The sequence below is a fragment of the Periplaneta americana genome, chromosome 6 (assembly GCF_040183065.1).
Source record: "Periplaneta americana isolate PAMFEO1 chromosome 6, P.americana_PAMFEO1_priV1, whole genome shotgun sequence".
Taxonomy (NCBI): domain Eukaryota; kingdom Metazoa; phylum Arthropoda; class Insecta; order Blattodea; family Blattidae; genus Periplaneta; species Periplaneta americana.
In genome coordinates, this window is record NC_091122.1 from 6367249 (window position 1) to 6390304 (window position 23056).

Here is a 23056-nt window from a genome sequence, read left to right on the forward strand (position 1 = left end):
GGCATTGACTGTGCTATATTTCGCATTGTTATGAAAAGTTGTGTAAACTGTGAAATGTTCGTTATCGGTTGTAATAAATGTAAATGGCTAAAATACAATAATTTCAATAATAATATGGGATAAGGAGACGTTTGTAGTACTATAAATTTTAAGAAAAAGAGGTCAGAGTTATCCTTCTTCCGAAAGATCCAGGAAGGTGAGTTTATAAAATCTATATATATATATATATATATATATATATAATTTGAATTGGTAATGGAAATTACGAGAAAACGGCTGAACGGATTTTAATGAGTGACCCGTCATTTTGAAGCTTGGAACCCAAAGTTTTTCAGAAAAATAGTAACTTTCAGTGAAGCGTTAGATTTCCTACATAATTTTCCTATTTTCCAAAATCCATCTTTCGTCAGTTTTCAGAACTAATTGTATTTCAGAATAAAACAAAACACACTACAAAAAGCAATAGGCTATTACACGAAGGCCATGATCTGCAGGATTGCTGACATATTTAGAGCTCAAATTCAATTGGTTATTAAAAGCTTCAAGACTTACTAAAAATGATTTACAGATCTGATTCTGCTGTGCGTAATTTTTTTAGTACACCTGTGTATTGGATATTAAAATCTACGAAACGTGAGGTGATTTGATGACATTACCACCATTAGGAATTAAATATTATTATAGTTAACGCCATGATGTTAATATATAGGCCTAGATAATAAACTACAAAGCTTTCCTAAGATAATAATATTGCTATTAAAAATCAAATACTTTTATATTATTAATCAAGTGGGGTTGGGTCTTTTCCATATATGTAATGGCTGTGTGGTGTAGATATTTATATGCGCCATTCTCTTCAGTATTGGCTCGAGAGAGCGCAAAAATTACAGTTCCTAAGGAAAGACGGTATTCCTTACTGATAAAATAAGAGGCCTACAAAATTTTGTAGTCTCCCGATCATTTCAGCAAGATCTCTTAGCAAGATTAAATGATTTTACCCTCTACATTTCAAGCTCTACATGCAGCAGCTATACCAAGATGCTATGTCTATTGTTCGAAAGCATAGCAAACCTGACTTTTTTTTAACTTTCACCTACAATCCACAATGATTGTGAAATAGCCATTGCTTTACTCTCACATGAAAAACCCACTGATCTTCCTGACATTGATACTTACGTTTTCGCGTTTAAACTCAAAAACTGAAGGTGGATGGGTTCAAGAAAAAGCATTAGGCATAAAAAACCATTCAGAGGGAGTATGTTTCATTATTATGGAAGCAAATAACTTTCAGAATGTCTTGTATTCTTCATTGAAAATAAATCTGAAAAATTTTTATTTGAACATCTAATGAACTTAGTTTGCTGCATTTGCTGCACAAGCCACTAGTATCATATATATTTTATGAAAATAATATATAAACCTTAAGTATTTCATAGCCTATTTCAATAGTGCAATGAAGGTATTATTTTTTTGAAATGAAACGATATCGAAAGTACAATACATTTTATCGTATGCTAGGGAAAGGGTATGAGGTGATAGTAGCGATCCTAGTGGTTAGCAACTATCTATGGGTGCATTAAGTATTGAGCTTCGTGACTGTATATACTAGACTGTGCTTGCACCATCTCTATTCCTACAGGGACATCATTTTATTTTTACTTCAATTTTTATTGTACCTGAGTTTTTGAATGTACTTCACTCCCACCCCTTCTACTGGTAAACTTCCAACCGTTCACGACACAGAGCCGAGGGCGCGTAAGCAGTACTGAGTGAGTACAGTACGTTCCAGAAATATGTTCGCGTTTTCCAGTGACGAAAGAGCTTTCAATATTGAATCATATTTTCGCACAGGTACTGTCGTCCGTTTGCCTACGTCGCATCCCGGTTTCCTCCACCTGCTTCTGTTCGCTCCTCTGTAGAGTCTAGTAGCTGGGCTATCTTAGCTCTTTTCTGAAAACATTAATTTCTGTTAGGAATTGGACGTCTACGTAATATTATACAAGTGTTTAAAATAACTTAAATAAAAGGGCCTCGTAAAGTAATTAACTGTCACGTGATTTTCTCCCTTTCTACGACGCTGCGACGTAACCACTTGGACGGACAGTAGATAGCATTTCTGAGTAATTTTATCTTTTCGGATCGGGCAGAAGTGAAGATTGAATTTACAATACGTAAGGTACTCTTTTATAGAGTAGGTACAGAATTATTTCAACATGAGTTACTCGTACGAAGGACGAAACTGATAATTGGAATTAGGTACAATAGTCTATAGTGTGATAATATGCACAAAAGAACTGAAGCCTGTATCGAAATGAATGGCCACCATTTTCAAAAATGTGTTTAAATATCCATATTATGATAATTTTCAATTTAACTTCATTCTCTATATTGTACGCTAATGTGCTGTAACAGTACAATATACACTGCATAATTAATACGTCGGAATGAACAGCTCAATTCGTGAGTAAAAGTACTAAGTGTTAATACAGTTCTGTATTTTGATTAAACAAAAACCTAATGAAAATTATCAAACTCAATATTGCGATATTTCCTAGTTTACATAAATGGATGAACTACTTTTCTTCCCTCCTATACCTACTCCAGTCGTGGAAGGGGTAGCAAACGGTGTTTCCTGTTTCAATCGTTAATAGAAAGGTATAGCCAGATTAATGTTAAAAATGTTAGTAAAAATGAAATGATGTCCCTGTACATATGATATTGTTATGTTTATATACAGAAAGAATGCCTTAATGCGCCTAAGTGGCATGAAAATATAATACACATGGCTCACTTTCCTTCCAATGAAGGCCGGAAATTTTTATACCTCTTAAATGATAGTCCTCGACCAGGTATGAACCCATGAATATCAAAGACGACTACAAAAATCGCTGACGTCACTTCGGACATGAGATCTCCTAGCAACCAAATTCTTTAAATGCTGTTGACGTCCTCTCTCGTTTCGTCATAGCTCGGCCATGTGAACGCATTCTTTCTTTTCGTGCGTCAAAGAACGAAACCAACGTGTGTGTGTGGACCGGTTTCTGTACTACAAGGGTCAGAGTTCTGTACCTACGAATTCTTGTGTCGTGACGTCATGGTGTGGTGACTGTCTAGAATACTCTAAACGAAGAATTTCCTGAACTAACATATTTCAGTCGAATCCATTTCCATGGTGACGCACCCCTTCTGCAGTCAAACTCGTTCAAACTTCTTCGCCGCAGTTCAGTTGTTACTTTCTTTCCTTCAAGTTACATTCTTTCTCCGAACACACATCATTTATAAGGATTGAAATTGACAGATATTTCTCTCAGTATTCCATCTTTGCTTATTATTTCGAATCCATTGTCTTTTCAGTGTTGCTATATCTACTTATCTATACTAATAATAAATCTGTAGCCGAAATTCTTCTGGTAATTTTCGATTTTCCAAAAATAATTGGTCCTAACATATATAATTAATCACCCAGAAACCGAAAATCGCTTTTTTGACATTTTTGTTTGTATGTCTGTCTGTCTGTCTGTCTGTATGTTTGTTACCTTTTCACGCGATAATGGCTGAACGGATTTCGATGAAAATTGGAATATAGATTAAGTTCGTTGTAACTTAGATTTTAGGCTATATGGCATTCAAAATACATTATTTGAAAGGGGGGTTATAAGGGAGCCTGAATTAAATAAATCGAAATATCTCGCTTATTATAGATTTTTATGAAAAATGGTACATAACAAAAGTTTCTTTAAAAATAATTTTCGATAAGTTTTATTCCTTGAAAAATTTTGATAGGACTGATATTTAATGAGATAAATGAGTTTTAAAATTAAAATAACTGCCATCTAAGGCCGTGTAATGAATTAAGAAACAAATGACTTCGTCTATAAGGGGCCTTGGACAGCAACAATCGAAAGCTATGAAAAATAGCCTACAGAGAATGTTTCTGTGTTTGTATGAAGTAATATCGGAAGCTAAATTAACCGATTTGTATAATTAATTATTCATTCACCATTAGAAAGTGTAGTTTCTCTAGATGGACATAATGCTATAATGTTATTACAGTAACGTGTGAGTGAATCGAGGACAGGTAAGATTAAAATAGCTTCTTATGCACAGAAAACTTGATAGGCTATTCTGTACATTCGTTTCCTGTATTTCCTAAAATAATTTTTATGACCAAATGAGTGGTCTCAGGATCAAAATGATCGCATTTTAATTATGCAAATATAATTTAAATTAAGTAATATAATAAACGATTTATCCTTATATCAAACACGAATGTTCCCTGGATCAAATGTCCTATTTTAATTATGTAAATTACTTTATATTCATTTCTAACGGGTGCAGCGGAGCGGACGGGTACGGCTAGTATATGTATAAATCAATGTTTTAAACGAGTTTACTCCTTAATAAAAACAAAACAAAGCTAGCTCACCTTCTAAATTATGTGTTCAAATTGGTAGCCCTCAGCTGCTTTACAATGTGTCACTCGGTCATACAAAACATTTAAGGAATGATTTAACCAGGCTTTAGGAATATCTTGCACCACTTCCATTTTTATTTAGCAACACTGAATTTGTACGGAAGTATCAAGTGTAGGTATTTTTGAAAAGCTCTTAATCAGTTTTATTCAAAAATAAAAAAAATATATTGGGTGTTTTATTTACAATAAGAGAGTTGGAGTTACTTCCGGTTAAACCGGAAGTAGAAAAAACTCGTTAATACCATTATTGAGTTCTTAGTATATGGTTATCCTCACATACCAAGTTTCATATCACTGAACCGTATGCTTCAAAAGTTATTTAGGTGGTGCGGGACTTTTAACTAACTCTGTATACACTTACGAAGCTTGAGTTGTGAGGATACTAGGAACAATAGACTGTTCCGGTACTATTTCTCATTATCTGTAATGGAGCGATATTAGCGATCCTAGTGGCTAGCAACTATCTATGGATGCATATTTACTACGTATTGAGCTTCGTGACTATATACTAGGCTGTGATAATAATTTATCGAGCTGGGTTCTCATTCATACAAAACGGCGTAGAGAACAGAGTCTAAACCTTATTTCCTAGGGACAGTGGTTCGTCGAAGTTACACTCACACATTGATCTACCTATCATCGTTTTATATTCTCAATCTGGAGATGCACACGTGTTTTTTGTCACGCGGGAAGCCCGACCTCAAAGGTCTAGTCGTCCAGCACGTCTAAGTGCGGAGTTCGATGTCCATGGCCAAAGAACTCGATATTCATGAGATTCAGCATCGCATGCTCTCGAACGTAATGCAACGTTTATTTTTCATACGAATCGTTGCAAAACTGTCGAAGAGCAAGTTTTACCGAATATCAGCCAGATAGAAGTGGAAATGTACCGGACTTACACAACCTCTATTGCTGCACTCCTGCCCTGGGGTGCGCGTTGTTTGTGTGTTCAGGGTTCGTACCACTCTGACAGACCTGTGTGGAGAGAGGGCAGCACAAAGTCTATCTATTTCCTCGTACTCTGATGTCATGACAACCAACCTCTCCTAGCTCCGTATCTTCATCTATAGTCAATCATCACCATCACCACCAGATCTGCTGTCTTGAAAATTCATCGCAACACCAACACCACCTTACCCATCCACGTCATTATACAGGGTGATTCAGACCAACCGTAACAGTAATTTATTTCGGAAACAAGTGCATGAAAATTTTCGAGACAAAAATATTTATAACTAAACCACATGTGAACTTTCACTTGAGCTTCATTTCGTCAATCAGCTCTAACAGCAATTAGGGTCAGTGGCGTATCACTTAAAAATTTTAAATGGTATTCGGGGTCAAATAAGGTATCATTTGATAGAGCTCTTCAAAACAAACAACTTTCATAGGAAACGTTTTTATTAGTTCCTACTCTTTCAATGAGAAAACGTTCGAAAAGGCAATGGGTAATTTGGACCACTCGTAAGTCATTTATTTCGGAAACTATTGCATGAAAATTTTCGTGACAAAAATATTTATAACTAAACCACATGTGAACTTTCACTTGAGCTTGATTTCATCAATCAGCTCTAACAGGAATTACGGTCAGTGGCGTATCACTTTAAAATTTTAAATAAAAGTCGGGGTCAAATAAGGTATCATTTGATATAGATCTTCAAAACAAACAACTTTAATACGAAACGTTTTTATTAATTCCTGCTCTTTCAATGACAAAACGTTCGAAAAGGCAATGGGTAATTTGGACCACTCGTAAGTCATTTATTTCGGAAACTATTGCATGAAAGTTTTCGTGACAGAAATATTTTTAACTAAACCATATGTGAACTTTCACTTGAGCTTGATTTCATCAATCACCCTTAACAGGAAGTAGGGTCAGTGGCGTATCGCTTTAAAATTTCAAATGGCAGTCGGGTTAAATATGGTACCATTTGATAGAGCTCTTCAAAACAAGCAACTTTCATAGGAAAAGTTTTTAACAATTCTTTCAATGAGAAAACTTACAAAAAGACAATGTCATCAATATTGAGAAATGTTACAAGATGAAAATGTAAACAAGACAATTATTAATGTCGACATTTTACTGCAAGACTGGACAATTCCATTAATTTTTATAAATGTTCAAACTGTCTGCCGTTCTGAGCAGCACACACCTGTACTCTTCTTCTAACACTGTCAGTGACTACTAACACTTCGGCGTGGTCAAGTGACTGGCAGAGTAGCAATCAATAAAAACGTTTCCTATGAAAGTTGTTTGTTTTGAAGAGCTCTATCAAATGGTACCTTATTTGACCCGACTCCCATTTGAAATTTTAAAGTGATACGCCACTGACCCTACTTCCTGTTAAGGCTGATTGATGAAATCAAGCTCAAGTGAAAGTTCACATGTGGTTTAGTTATAAATACTTTTGTCTCGGAAATTTTCATGCACTAGTTTCCGAAATAAATGTCTGTTACGGATGGTCAGAACCACCCTGTATAGTCAACTTCATCACCATCACCACCAGATCTGCTGTATTGAAAATTCATCGCAACACCAACACCACCATATCCATCCACGTCATTATATAAGTCACAGAGGGTCGTATTGAAAGTCATGAGAAACACATTGCTACATTTCAATTTCAACAATGTAACAAAAAAGATTATATTTTATTTATTTATTTTATTGCTAGTAAGTTTGAAATGAATACAAGTTAATACAATGAAAGATAAACTAGCCCACTCCTGAATGAGTAAGACTCGTGCTCAGGAGGGGATTCCAATACAGACAAGAATAAAATTAAAATTGAGAGTGAATACAGATTAAAAAGTGTTTAATATGTTTAAACACAAACTATAAACCCAATACAATTTTTTTTATTTATTTTTATTAATTTGGAGAGGATTCGTGGTTGAAATATTACTGGAATAAAATTTGTTTAATAATCTGGGACCTTGACTCATGCTATGATAAAAAGCTGCATTGGTTTTACATTTTGGTTCAGACAAACGCAGAGAATCAATATTTTTAGTTCTATATTTATGTATATACCTTTCAAATGTATTAAAATTTCTATGAAATTATTTTAATAAAATAAAATAATAAATTTGTTTAATGTTCAAAACTTTGAAATGTTTAAACAACAATTCAGTTGGGCAATCTTTCTGATTTTTTAAACAAATTTTTAATACTTTTTTCTATAGTAAAATTAACGGATAAAGGTTGGATTTATAAGTTCCACCCCAACCTATATTACAATACATAAATATAGACTTAAATAATGCTAAATAAATTACACGTATACAGTTAATTGACAAAATATTTCTTAGAATAACAAAGTAACATAATGTTTTACGTAATTTATTACAAATATAATGAATATGATTATTCCATTTTAAATGATTATCAATAATTATACCCAAGTATTTAACCTCATTAACAAGTGAACAATTGCAATTCTTATCGGAACAATCAGAATTATGCATTTTAATTTGTAGTATAGGTGAAATTGGTTTATTACCTTTAATATTTAAAGAAAATGGGATAGCTATTGTTTTATCTTCATTAATTACAAGTGAATTTAAATCGAACCATATTTTTTATAAATTTTAAGCCGCAATTTGCATTATAATAAGCATCAGTCCATAATCATAATCCATGATCATAATCTACAGACTTTACACTATGTATTGACATATTGTGACGTCATTAACTTCTATCATGTGACCACAGGCAATGTTTGCAAATTGGTCGACAACGATGGTTTATTTCGACAGCTGTCATTAAATTCCTTGTCAAAGAAGAAAAATCTCCTGCTGAAATTCACCTCAGACTTCAGCGTACATACGGAGATGTGTGCATGGGCGCCAGCAGTGTTAGGAGATGGTGAAACATTTCGAAGATGGTAACACGAGCAGCCAAGATGAGCCTCGTAGCGGTCGCCCTCGAACTGCATCCACGGAACGCAACAAGGAAAGAGTTTATGAGCTCTGGGATGCATTTTGGTTGAATTTCTTGAGCCTGGACAGACCATAAATGCTGTCCGCTATATTCAGACAGTTTTGAAGCTCCGTCGTGCATTGCGCGAGAAACGCCCTGGAAAGAAGATCATCCTGCAACACGATAACGCGTGGCCTCACACTGATCGTGTCACCGTGGAGAAAATCAGAACATTTGGGTGGGCAGTATTTCCGCAATCTCTCTACAGTCCCGACTTGGCACCCTCCGACTACCATCTTTTCGGTTCTGTAAAGGCGCAGCTGCGAGGGCAACGCTATGAGACAGTGGAGGACATCTGGAAAGCAGTGCGTCAGTGTCTTCGGGAAGAAGAAACGGACTTTTACAGCAAGGGAATATTCAAACTTACAGAACGGCGGCGAAAATGTGTGCAAAGAAATGGAGACCATGTTGAAAAGTGACAGAAAAGTCTGTAGATTAAGATGATGTGCCTCGTTTGTCTAAAAAATAAAAATTAAGATTTATAGCAATGGGTTGCTCATGACTTTCAGTATGACCCTCGTACATCATTATCATTATTGTTATCTATCATCACTTAAAATCTGTATCACCATCATCCCATTTTTGTCCACGGTTAGCACCCCTGACCGTGAAACGACCGGGCCCTGATTCAAATCCTGGTTTGGACAAGTTACCTGATTGAGATTTCTTCCGGGGTTTTCCCCCCAACCTATTAAAAACAAATGCTGGGTAACTTTCGGCAATGGACCCCGGAGTAATTTGGCTGGCATTATTACCTTCATCTCATTCAGGCGCTATATAACCACAGCAGTTGAGAAAGCGTCGTAAAATAACCCATTAAAAACATCTTATTTAATGTTGATGGGTTTGGTGATAGCCAATATATGGTATTTGGCGAGATGAGACCGAGAATTCGCCATAGATTACCTGATTCTGAGAACAAGCTCAGAAATAGTGCATTTGACAATAGTACATTATATGACGAGCCTATAATGGTAGTAATTAAGTCGCTAGTATGTTTATGAAACGAGCGCAAGCGAGTTTCATAATTTTCATACGAGCGTCTAAATTACCATTATAGTAAAGTTTCATACGACTTTTTATGCTCGACCATATTTCTAACTTGAAATTATTCAGAAGTATTCATTTTATTCTTATGTGACTGAACAGCGGAAGTGATCTTGTACATAGCTCGTAAATTGTGAGATGTGCGCAGACGCGAAAGTATTGATTTTTTTCCGAGGAACAGATGTCCACATTGACCTTGATATAATCTAGAGAGTAAACTAAATATTAATATTGATATAAAATTGAAATTAAATTAGACATTGAAAAACGAGATGACAAATTGAATTTATTTGAATATTATTTACAATTAACGCTAATTATTATAGTAACAGAACATAACCTTCTGCGACAGTATTGGATTTCCAGCCTCCGTGACTTTTCGCTAATTGTCTTTCGATTGCATATCCGAGAATAATCGATACTCGCTGTTTTATAACGGTACAATCAGTACAATGGAGATTTCTCATTGGCTGAACAACTGAATTATAATGAATAGGTGTACTTTAATGAGGTGAATTAAAGGGCTACTACCAGGTGTATAATTAGGCCTACTACATTTCGGCATGGTCGAGCATAAAATAAATTTTCTACCGACTTTGGACTAATGTCGAAATGGTAATAATTTATATTCTGCTACGAACTTGTATTACTGGCGAATTTGGGCAAAATCTCCAAGTAAACTTTTTCAGTTCTCTTTTTTATCGCCTGGAGTTATGCGAAAAGATTTCGAACAAAGGAAGCTTGTGAGATGCCTCTACTGCTACCATGTTCACGACGAATCAACGATAGATGCGGATCATAAGGTATATGCGTAATCATTACATAATTTATCCGTACGCGTAATTCTATGTTACCGCATGCGGAAAAGTTCAGTACCGCCACACCTGTAGAGTAGCAAATCGTAACGATTGTTGCATCACGATCAAGAAGCAACACACCAGCCCCTACGTCTCACGTTACAGATAGATAACGATTATTAAAACTGACATAAGCAAATCGCTGTTAAGTTCATTTTATGTGCACAATTAATTACAATTGAACCTTAAAGTCAGTCTTGTTATGTGGCGTTAACACAATCTATGTTAACTATATGTGGTTGCTAGGATACGAAAGGAATCGTGATAATACTAAAACTGACATAAGCAAATCGCTGTTAAGTTCATTTTATGTGCATTATTAATTACAATTGAACCTTAGAGTCAGTCTTGTTATGTGGCGTTAACACAATCTATGTTAACTATATGTGGTTGCTAGGATACGAAAGGAATCGTGATAATACTAAAACTGACATAAGCAAATCGCTGTTAAGTTCATTTTATGTGCATTATTAATTACAATTGAACCTTAGAGTCAGTCTTGTTATGTGGCGTTAACACAATCTATGTTAACTATATGTGGTTGCTAGGATACGAAATCGTGATAATACTAAAACTGACATAAGCAAATCGCCGTTAAATTCATTTTATGTGCATTATTAATTACAATTGAACCTTAGAGTCAGTCTTGTTATGTGGCGTTAACACAATCTATGTTAACTATATGTGGTTGCTAGGATACGAAATCGTGACAATACTAAAACTCGCATAAGCAAATCGCTGTTAAGTTCATTTTATGTGCATTATTAATTACAACTGAACCTTAGAGTCAGTTTTGTTATGTGGCGTTAACACAATTTATGTTAACTATATGTGGTTGCTAGGATACGAAAGGAATCGTGATAATACTAAAACTGACATAAGCAAATCGCTGTTAAGTTCATTTTATGTGCATTATTAATTACAATTGAACCTTAGAGTCAGTCTTGTTATGTGGCGTTAACACAATCTATGTTAACTATATGTGGTTGCTAGGATACGAAATCGAGATAATACTAGAACTGACGTAAGCAAATCGCTGTTAAGTTCATTTTATGTGCATTAATAATTACAATTGAACTTTAGAGTCAGTCTTGTTATGTGGCGTTAACACAATCTATGTTAACTATATGTGGTTGCTAGGATATGAAATCGTGATAATACTAAAACTGACACAAGCGAATCGCTGTTAAGTTCATTTTATGTGCATTATTAATTACAATTGAACCTTAGAGTCAGTCTTGTTATGTGGCGTTAACACAATCTATGTTAACTATATGTGGTTGCTAGGATACGAAAGGAATCGTGATAATACTAAAACTGACATAAGCAAATCGCTGTTAAGTTCATTTTATGTGCATTATTAATTACAATTGAACCTTAGAGTCAGTCTTGTTATGTGGCGTTAACACAATCTATGTTAACTATATGTGGTTGCTAGGATACGAAAGGAATCGTGATAATACTAAAACTGACATAAGCAAATCGCTGTTAAGTTCATTTTATGTGCATTATTAATTACAATTGAACCTTAGAGTCAGTCTTGTTATGTGGCGTTAACACAATCTATGTTAACTATATGTGGTTGCTAGGATACGAAATCGTGATAATACTAAAACTGACATAAGCAAATCGCCGTTAAATTCATTTTATGTGCATTATTAATTACAATTGAACCTTAGAGTCAGTCTTGTTATGTGGCGTTAACACAATCTATGTTAACTATATGTGGTTGCTAGCATATAATATGATAACATCTATACTAATAATAAATTTGTAGCCCAAATTTCTCTGGTAATTATCGATTTTCCAAAAATAATTGGTCCTAACATATATAATTAACCACCCTGAAACCGAAAATCGCTTTTTTGAAATTTTTGTTTGTATGTCTGTCCGTCTGTCTGTCTGTCTGTATGTTTGTTACCTTTTCACGCAATAATAGCTGAACGGATTTCGATGAAAATTGGAATATAAATTAAGTTCATTGTAACTTAGATTACAGGCTATATGGCATTCAAAATACATTCTTTAAAAGGGGGGTTATAAGAGAGCCTGAATTAAATAAATAGAAATATCTCGCTTATTATTGATTTTTGTGAAAAATGTTACATAACAAACGTTTCTTTAAAAATCATTTCCGATCAGTTTTATTCCTTGAAAAAGTTTGATAGGACTGATATTTAATGAGATAAATGAGTTTTAAAATTAAAATAACTGCCATCTAAGGCCGTGTAATGAATTAAAAAACAAATGACTTCGTCTATAAGGGGCCTTGGACAGCAACAATCGAAAGCTATGAAAGATAGCCTACAGAGAATGTTTCTGTGTTTGTATGAAGTAATATCGGAAGCTAAAATAACCGATTTGTATAATTAATTATTATTTCACCATTGGAAAGTGTAGTTTCTCTAGATGGATATAATGCTATAATGTTATTACAGTAACTTCTGATATAATATAATATAATATATAATATAATATAATATAATATAATATAATATAATATAATATAATATAATATAATATAATATAATATAATATAATATAATATAATATGTAATATTATATAATATAATTTAAGTTATTGAAGGGTTCAGAACCATAGTGGGCCAAGCGGCATTTACTGAATACGTAGAAAACAAGGGTTAAAATTAAGTTATTACCATAATTCAATGGAAACCTATAACAAGTAAAATAAAATATACACATTAAATCTAAATGATGTCAATGTGCATTAAACTATGGTTGCATGTAATAAAAATTAAGAAACATGTTAAAGGAATTGTCATTGCACCGAATGAGTGTCTCTGGACCAAAATGATCGCATTTTAATTATTTGGATGCAATTTAAATTAAGTGACATATTAAACGATTTATCCTTCTATCAAACACGAATGTTCCCTGGATCAAATGTTCTATTTTAATTATGTAATTACTTAATATTCATTTCTAACGGGTGCAGCGGAGCGCACGGGTACGGCTAGTTAGAAATAAAAGTGAAACAGGGGCGTTATTTGATAAGTAGCAGATCTCAAGTTCGCATAACTATGAGTGTGGCGTAAGAACCCGCCAATTAGATTGCATGAGCTCTATATCTCCCGGCTATGAATGAGTGGTCGCCAGATGAACCAGGAACCAGCTGTCCACACGCGAATCACTTTCTTCGGTCATATTTAAGTGCCTTCGCTCGTCAGAACTCACGTGCGGCGCTGGTGACGCGAGAGATGGCAATTTCTTCAGACGAGTTCTAGCCGTGCAACATAGCATACCTACGTGTCGAACAGTGACTCATAGATACAGGGTCGTTCAGAAGGAATAGTACATAATGTAAGGCGTGATAGTATGAACTTACTTACAAATGGCTTTTAAGGAACCCGCAGATTCATTGCCGCCCTTATATAAGCCCGCCATCTGTCCCTATCCTGAGCAAGATTAATCCAGTCTCTACCATCATATCCCACCTCCCTCAAATCCACTTTAATATTATCCTCCCATCTACGTCTCGGCCTCCCTAAAGGTCCTTTTCCCTCCGGTCTCCCAACTAACACTCTATATGCATTTCTGGATTCGCCCATACGTGCTACATGTCCTGCCCATCTCAAACGTCTGGATTTAATGTTCCTAATTATGTCAGGTGAAGAATACAATGCGTGAAGTTCTGCGTTATGTAGCTTTCTCGATTCTCCTGTAACTTCATCCCTCTTAGCCCCAAATATTTTCCTAAGCACCTTATTCTCAAACACCCTTAACCTATGTTCCTCTCTCAAAGTGAGAGTCCAAGTTTCACAACCATAAAGAACAACCGGTAATATAACTGTTTTATAAATTCTAATTTTGAGATTTTTTGACAGCAGACTAGATGACAAAAGGTTCTCAACCGAATAATAACAGGCATTTCCAATATTTATTCTGCGTGATTATTGCAAGAAATGCTGTACGAATCAACTGAGGAGTTCACAACACATTTTTAGCTTCAGAATACTAGCTAATTAAAGAAATGATACTCCTGAATAGTTCATTCTTTATCTGTAATATACTTTTACTCTTAAAAGTCAAGAATAATGGTATTTTATCAACAACTTCAAATTAGTTTAACTCTGAAAATATTGAGATTAGAACAAATGTTTATATGACATTTTTTGCTCAGAATGTCTTCGGAAATAAGCTCCATAAGTGGCGGTAAATCCTCGTGAATCACCCTGTATATATGACAAAATTTCTCTTTTAGATAAAGTAACTATTATTTATTTAACCTGGTAGAGATAAGGCCATCAGGCCTTCTCTTCCCCTCTACCAGGGGATTACAACTGCAATATTAAGAATACAATTACAATTATAATTACAATTACAATTATATTGTAAACTACAAGAGTTTTTACGTGAAAATTGCCCAGTAAATAATTTAGTGCTGCGAAATGAGTAAGTGAATTGTTTTTAAATTATGAGAAAAAATTAAGTTCATTTTTAAAAGCATTCACAATAAATCTCTTTCGTTATAAACTTATAAAGAAGTCTGAAAACATTCATCTTTAGCAATTACTGGATTGTTCAGCATCGATAGAATTTAGCGAGTTTTTGTTTCGACAAGATGATTTCGAGGATTACCTCATATTCGTCTTGCAGTTGGGGAAAACCTCGGATAACACCAACCAGCAGTCCGCGTCACCGTTTTTGGCGTGTGTCCTAGGTATATAGTGCCCAGTTTGTGAGCAAGTTGCTACTGCAGCTGCAAATAGTACCACTTCCTATACACGTCACATTAGCCATTTGCCAAATAGTTGTCAGACTGATTGCGGAAATGTAAAACACTCGCACTTAACGTTCCCATTACTTATTTCACACGCCAAAAACGGTGACGCCGACTATAATAAGCCCATGAGGAACGCCAACCCGTGCTCGAGGACAGTTCTGTCTCAAAAGACTAGTTACTTGCTCTTTAACTGCGTCGTTGGCTAGCCTGGAAGTATGTCCCTCTATAAAATACACACAGTGCGAAGACCTTGAGTTTCTTTACTTTAAGGAATGGTAGGAGACGGCGTTGGAACAATATATGAACGTTAATATATACGTACTTGGTGTCCTATTTAACACAATGTCAGAAAACAAATCATCAATATTTTCATATCTTCTTTACTCGATTTAGAAGATCGTAACAACTGTTACGATGCAGGAAGAAGTGCAGTGTTTAAACACCAGCATGGTCGACACTGGAGTACAACGGGTAGCGGAGAATCTAGGAACGTGATAATAGGCATGTCTTATAAAATATAAATGAGTATAGTGGTAGGGTTTAGAATTTATATTTAAAAAATTTTGCGTTTTGAATTGTAATTTGAGCATTTTATAGCACTTATGGTTTTCAAATATAGGACATTAGAGTATAGGCTACTGACAGGAAAATTAAATAAAAAATAACATTTATTTCTTTGTTCATTTTTTATGTGTTTATGTATTTGTTTTTCTATTTACGTACTTATGTAAGTTATTAATTAAATAATTAATTTACTTAATTATCTGTCTGTCTGTCCGTCCGTCCGTCCGTCCGTCCGTCCGTCCGTCCGTCCGTCCGTCCGTCCGTCCGTCCATCCATCCATCCATCCATCCATCCATCCATCCATCCATCCATCCATCCATCCATCCATCCATCCATCCATCTATCTATCTATCTATCTATCTATCTATCTATCTATCTATCTATCTATCTATCTATCTATCTATCTATCTATTTACCTTTACTTTTTAACTTCGCTCTAGAATATGCCATTAGGAAAGTTCAGAATAACGAGAGGATTTGGAATTGCACGGGTTACATCAGCTGCTTGTCTATGCGGATGACGTGAATATGTTAGGAGAAAATCCACAAACGATTAGGGAAAACACGGGAATTTTACTGGAAACAAGTAAAGACACAGGGTTGGAAGTAAATGGCGATAAGACAAAGTATATGATTATGTGTCGTGAACAGAATATTGTACGAAATGGAAAAATAAAAATTGGAGATTTATCCTTCGAAGAGGTGGAAAAATTCAAATATCTTGGAGCAACAGTAACAAATATAAATGACACTCGGGAGGAAATTAAACACAGAATAAATATTGGAAACGCATGTTGTTATTCGGTTGAGAAGCTTTTATCGTCCAGTCTGCTGTCAAAAAATCTGAAAGTTAGAATTTATAAAACAGTTATATTACCGGTTGTTCCGTATGGTTGTTAAACTTGGACTCTCACTTTGAGAGATGAACATAGGTTAAGAGTGTTTGAGAATAAGGTGCTTAGGAAAATATTTGGGGCTGAGAGGTATGAAGTTACAGGAGAATGGAGAAAGTTACACAACACAGAACTGCACGCATTGTATTCTTCACCTGACATAATTAGGAAGAATAAATCGAGACGTTTGAGATGGGCAGGGCATGTAGCACGTATGGGCGAAGCCAGAAATGCATATAGAGTGTTAGTTGGGAGACCGGAGGGAAAAAGACCTTTAGGGAGGCAGAGACGTAGATGGGAAGATAATATTAAAATGGATTTGAGGGAGGTGGGATATGATGGTGGAGACTGGATTAATCTTGCTCAGGATAGGGACCAATGGCGGGCTTATGTGAGGGCGGCAATGAACCTCCGTGTTCCATAAAAGCCATAAGTAAGTAGTAAGTAAACAAAGAATAATACATTCTATGTTGCTACCTGGAAAAAGAAATAACTTCGTCAGTTTATTAGTTTGTTGACCATTTAAGTGCCAGCTGACCGATAAAATATTTGTGTTATTTACATTGCAATACTGATTCATAATGCTATAAGAAAATCTATGTCTCGCGGTAAAATATAACCTCACCACGTTTAATAATAAAAAAAAAAATCCCGTCAAGATGTTTACATAAGTTAAGACAAAGGATTCAGTCCTGAGCGATTTTTTTTCCACATGTTATTACGTACTATACACACTTCTTTAACACAGCCTATAAACTTTCTCATCACGTTACAAACGTCTGCATAACAACTTTCTGTACTGATGACTGCACTTATATATCATTCGACTCTTACTGACTGTTTTGGTCGTGAGTCTCGCGTGTCCCGTAACTGATCATTACGAGCGGCAACTTGGTCCAATGGATGTGTTACATTCAAGTCTACTATCAATGGAGCTTTTACAATAATGTTTGGCTTCAGGAAAGGAAAAGGTACTTCAGACTGCTGCGAAAAATCGGCGAAAGATACCTGGAGAAGAATAAAAAAGTGTGTAAAGTATTTGTGGACTTAGAAAAGGCGTTTGACAGAGTGCATTGGAATAAACTGACGGATATTCTAAAGAAAATTTGCGTGGATTGGAAACAGAGGAGGCTGTTCAGTAACATTTATATAAAACAACGAGTCATACGAGAACAAATGTCGGAAGGAAGTGAAATAGGGAGAGGAGTACGACAAGGACGCCCATCATCACCTACCCTGTTCAACATCTACTTGGAGGATTTAGTGAAGAACAGTTTTCAGAAATGGGAGGAGTGATAGTAGGAGGAAGAAGAATAAAGTGCGTAAGATTTGCTGATGATACGGCGTTGTTAGCAGAAGAGGAGATGATACTAAGGGATATGCTACTGGAGCTAAATGACAGCTGTGAGCAGTATGGGATGAAGATAAATGCCAACAAGACGAATACCATGGTCATAGGAAGAAAAGTAAAGAAGGTAACTTTTATATGAAACAACGAGTCAAAGTCAGGATAGGAGAAGAAATGTCGGAAGGAAGTGAAATAGGGAGAGGAGTACAACAAGGACGCCCTTTATCACCTACCATGTTCAACATCTACTTGGAGGATTTAGTGAAGAACTATTTTCAGAACATGGGAGGGGTGATAGTAGGATGAAGGAGAATAAAATGCATAAGATTTGCTGATGATATGGCGTTGTTAGCAGAAGAGGAGATGATACTAAGGGATATGCTACTGGAGCTAAATGACAGCTGTGAGCGGTATGGGATGAAGATAAATGCCAACAAGACGAAGACCATGGTCATAGGAAGAAAAGTAAAGAAGGTAAACATGCGATTACTAAATGAGGCAGTAGAGCAAGTGGACAGCTTCAAATACTTGGGGTGTACTATAAGCAGTAACATGAGCTGCTGCCAGGAAGTCAAAAGGAGGATAGCAATGGCAAAGGAAGGTTTTAATAGAAAATGGAACATCTTCTGCGGACCTCTGGAGAAAGAAGTAAGGAAGAGACTAGTGAAATGCTTTGTGTGGAGTGTGGCATTGTATGGGGCAGAAACGTGGATATAACGACGAAGTGTAGAGAAGCGACTAGAAGAATTTGAAATGTGGATATGGAGAAGAATGGAGCGTATGAAATGGACAGACAGAATAAGAAATGAAGCTGTGTTGGAAAGAGTGGGTGAAGAAAGAATGATGCTGAAACTGATCAGGAAGAGGAAGAGGAATTGGCTGGGTCACTGGTTGAGAAGAAACTGCCTTTTGAAGGATGCACTGGAAGGAATGGTGAACGGGAGAAGAGTTCGGGGGAAAAGAAGATATCAGATAATAGACGACATTAGGATATATGGATCATGTGAAGAGACAAAGAGGAAGACAGACAATAGGAAAGACTGGAGAATGCTGGGTTTGCAGTAGAAGACCTGCCCTTGAGCAGAACACTATGAATAAATGAATAATCACCATCATTTTGTCGATGGTCTTCAAGTAGGCGTACGCTTTTTCTCCAATAGGCTTCCAGTCTCTTTTAACTATTGCATCTATCCCAACGACGAATGTTATTTTCTTGTGGTGGTTCTTCGTTAAACACACGTCGAAATTCACGTCTTACACGAGTCACAAATTCAAATTTTGCCAGTCACAAAACACATCGCATCTTGTATAATTAATTGTAACAATGAAAATTATCACATTTATTCGACTCTTACCGTCTTTTGTTTCCTTCAAACTTACAGACGATAAATTTTGAAAGTTTTATTTTCATCTGGCAGTAATATTACATTTCTACCCCTATTTATCATAAAAAAAAATATAACCCTCTGAAAACTCACCATGACGTTTGGGACACCGTTCATAAATAAGTGGAATTTTTTGAAATTGGATGCATTTTTGACGATATATTGCCATCACGTGAATATGTTAGGAGAAAATGCACAAACGATTAGGGAAAACACGTGAATTTTACTGGAAGCAAGTAAAGAGATAGGTTTGGAAGTAAATCCCGAAAAGACAAAGTATATGATTATGTCTCGTGACCAGAATATTGTACGAAATGGAAATATAAAAATTGGAAATTTATCTTTCGAAGAGGTGGAGAAGTTCAAATATCTTGGAGCAACAATAACAAATATAAATGATACTCGGGAGGAAATTAAACACAGAATAAATATGGGAAATGCCTGTTATTATTCGGTTGAGAAGCTTTTATCATCCAGTCTGCTGTCAAAAAATCTGAAAGTCAGAATTTATAAAACAGTTATATTACCGGTTGTTCTTTATGGTTGTGAAACTTGGACTCTCACTTTGAGAGAGGAACACAGGTTAAGGGTGTTTGAGAATAAGGTGCTTAGGAAAATATTTGGGGCTAAGAGGGATGAAGTTACAGGAGAATGGAGAAAGTTACACAACGCAGAACTGCACGCATTGTATTCTTCACCTGACATAATTAGGAACATTAAATCCAGACGTTTGAGATGGGCAGGGCATGTAGCTCGTATGGGCGAATACAGAAATGCATATAGAGTGTTAGTTGGGAGGCCGAAGGGAAAAATACTTTAGGGAGGCCGAGACGTAGATGGGAGGATAATATTAAAATGGATTTGAGGGTGGTTGGATATGATGATAGGGACTGGATTAATCTAGCTCAGGATAGGGACCTATGGCGGGCTTATGTGAGGGCGGCAATGAACCTCCTGGTTCCTTAAAAGCCAGTAAGTAAGTATATTGCTATCACGTGCTACTACTATATAATAGGCTAAAAATAATGATAACTTACAATATAATATCATAAATAATGCAATGTTTGAGGTGGAAGGGATGGTTTTTGGTCGGGAAGTTTGTGTACCGTTCGGTTTGGCGGGCGCTTGAAGAGTCCGCTCTTGAGATTTCCAACCTTGGAGTTTCAAAGTCCCTGCGTGGAAAGTGTCTTCTATTTCTGTAGCGCGGTCAGTCTATATAAGATAAGCAATTGCCGCTCCACGCCACACTGCGCTAGACGGTTACCCCAGCAACACAACAATGATCACGACGGCCATCATCCTCGCTGTGCTGCATCTGGCCTCCAGCGCCACATTACGTGAGTGTTTTGTTTCCTGTTAAGACAAGTGAAGCACGCAACACATGCTTTGAAAATATTACAGAGTTCTCCAAACATTTCGAAGTATTTTTGTTGACGAATTTATGATTTAAAATGTGCCAGTAGTTAGTTTTTTGTTATTGAATAATTAGTTCTATTGCCCGGATTGTAAAAAAGCGGCAAAAGTTAAAAAGATCTTTAGAAAAATCCTTCAAACAGCTACCTAAATGTGTTAATGTTAAAGTGTATTAATTATACCTACCAGAGGTCTGCATCGGACGTTTTCGCTCGAGCGCCAAGTAGTTCATAGCATAATCCGATAGGTAGCGCACATTCATGATGGGTAAAAGTGTCACGAGCGATAAATCCTCGAACGGTAGTATCAAGTTTTCTAGTACCTAATAATAATAATAATAATAATAATAATAATAATAATAATAATAATAATAATATTACATCTCGATTACACAAATTTTAACACTGTATCACTTCGGAATATGTATGATAAGACTTTCTTGTGTTAAATTTTAACGTACATTGTTTACATGTCTCGACTTATTATGGGTCATCTTCAGAACTGGTCGTTGCTGGCATTGGCGCCTCTTGTTTTGTTCCGTGTGAGAACAATATGAAATATACAGACACACAAAAACACACCCCGATGAAATTCTCAACACACAACTCAATTTCAGAACACACACACTCTTTGACTCCACTTTAAACCACACGAACGCACCCTCACAGGAAACAAAACAAGAGACACCAAGACCAGCAACGACCAGTTCTGAGGATGACCCATAATAGGTCGAAACACATAAACAAGGTACATTACAATTTAACACAAGAAAGTCTTATCATACATATTCCGAAGTAATAATAATAATTCATACTAATAATAAATCTGTAGCCGAAATTTTTCTGGTAATTTTCGATTTTCCAAAAATAATTGGTCCTAACATATATAATTAACCGCCCTGAAACCGAAAATCGCTTTTTTGAAATTTGTATTTGTTTGTCTGTCTGTCTGTCTGGATGTTTGTTACCTTTTCACGTGATAATGGCTGAACCGATTTATATGAAAATTGGAATATAAATTAAGTTCGTTGTAACTTAAAATTTAGGCTATATGGCATTCAAAATATTTTATTTGAAAAGGGGGTTATAAGAGGGCTTGAATTAAATAAATCGAAATATCTCCCTTATTATTAATTTTCATGAAAAATTTTACATAACAAAAGTTTCTTTAAAAATAATTTCCGATAAGTTTTATTCTATGCAAAATTTTTATAGGACTGATATTTAATGAGGTAAATGAGTTTCAAAATTACAATAACAACGCCATCTAAGGCGGTGTAATGAAATAAAAAACAAATGACTTCGTCTATAAGGGGTTTTGGACAACAACAATCGAAAGCTATGAAACATAGCCTACAGAGAATGTTTCTGTGTTTGTATGAAGTAATATCGGAAGCCAAATTAACCGATTTGTATAATTAATTATTAATTAACCATTAGAAAGTGTAGTTTCTCTAGATGGGCATAATGCTATAATGTTATTACAGTAACTTCTGAGTGAATCAAGGACAGATAAAATTAAAATAGCTTCTTATGCACAGAAAACGTGATTGGCTATTCTGTGCATTCGTTTCCTGTACTTCCTAAGATTATTTTTATGACCAAATGAGTGTCTCTGGATGAAAATGATCGCATTTCAATTATTTAAATACAATTTCAATTAAGTAACATATTAAACGATTTATCCTTCTATCAAACACGGATGTTCCCTGGATCAAACGTCCTATTTTAATTATGTAATTACTTTATATTTATTTCTAACGGGTGCAGCGGAGCGCACGGGTACGGCTAGTAATAATAATAATAATAATAATAATAATAATAATAATAATAATAATAATAATAATTTGAGTGACATATTATCGAGGTTTATTCTAAATGTTTTACTGTTTCTTTAGTATTGAGTAAATATAACCTAAATATATGACAAAATGGAATTTTTATTGCGGGAGTAGACAAGAACATAGGCTACTCTGAAGTTTACTACGCTACAAGTATCTTTCGTCCATAAGATGGCAACATCGAATCGAGTAATGCTCCTTTTCATTATTATCGATGGCTAATTTATTACATCAATAGCAGAAAAACAATTGGCGTCAATTGAACTACCTTCTTTTGTTTTTATCCGTAACAAAATGTTGGTTTGGTAGAAAGGCTTTCCTTTGTTTTGAATATTTTTATCATCCTGTCAGGAAGGCTGAGAGTGAAGTAATAGCTCTATTTACACGTTTATGGGCATTTTAGCATGCAATATCAGACTTAACAAAACAACAGAGCCTTGTTGCGATTTAGTACCAACATTTCTTCATAACTTTGCATCACATCGAAAGGAATATAACATCTCTAT

The 23056-nt window shown here is 35.4% G+C and overlaps 1 protein-coding gene across 2 annotated transcripts in view; it reads left to right on the forward strand.

Annotated features, from left to right (window-relative positions):
• Positions 1 to 20478: 20478 nt before the first annotated feature.
• Positions 20479 to 23056, forward strand: part of LOC138700923 (protein takeout-like) — a 32359-nt gene continuing 29781 nt past the window's right edge. For both annotated transcript variants that reach the window (XM_069827351.1, XM_069827353.1), the window contains exon 1: positions 20479 to 20634. In XM_069827351.1, the coding sequence (XP_069683452.1) occupies positions 20577 to 20634 (58 nt within the window). In that variant the 5' untranslated portion in view covers positions 20479 to 20576. The remainder of the gene's footprint in view (positions 20635 to 23056) is intronic.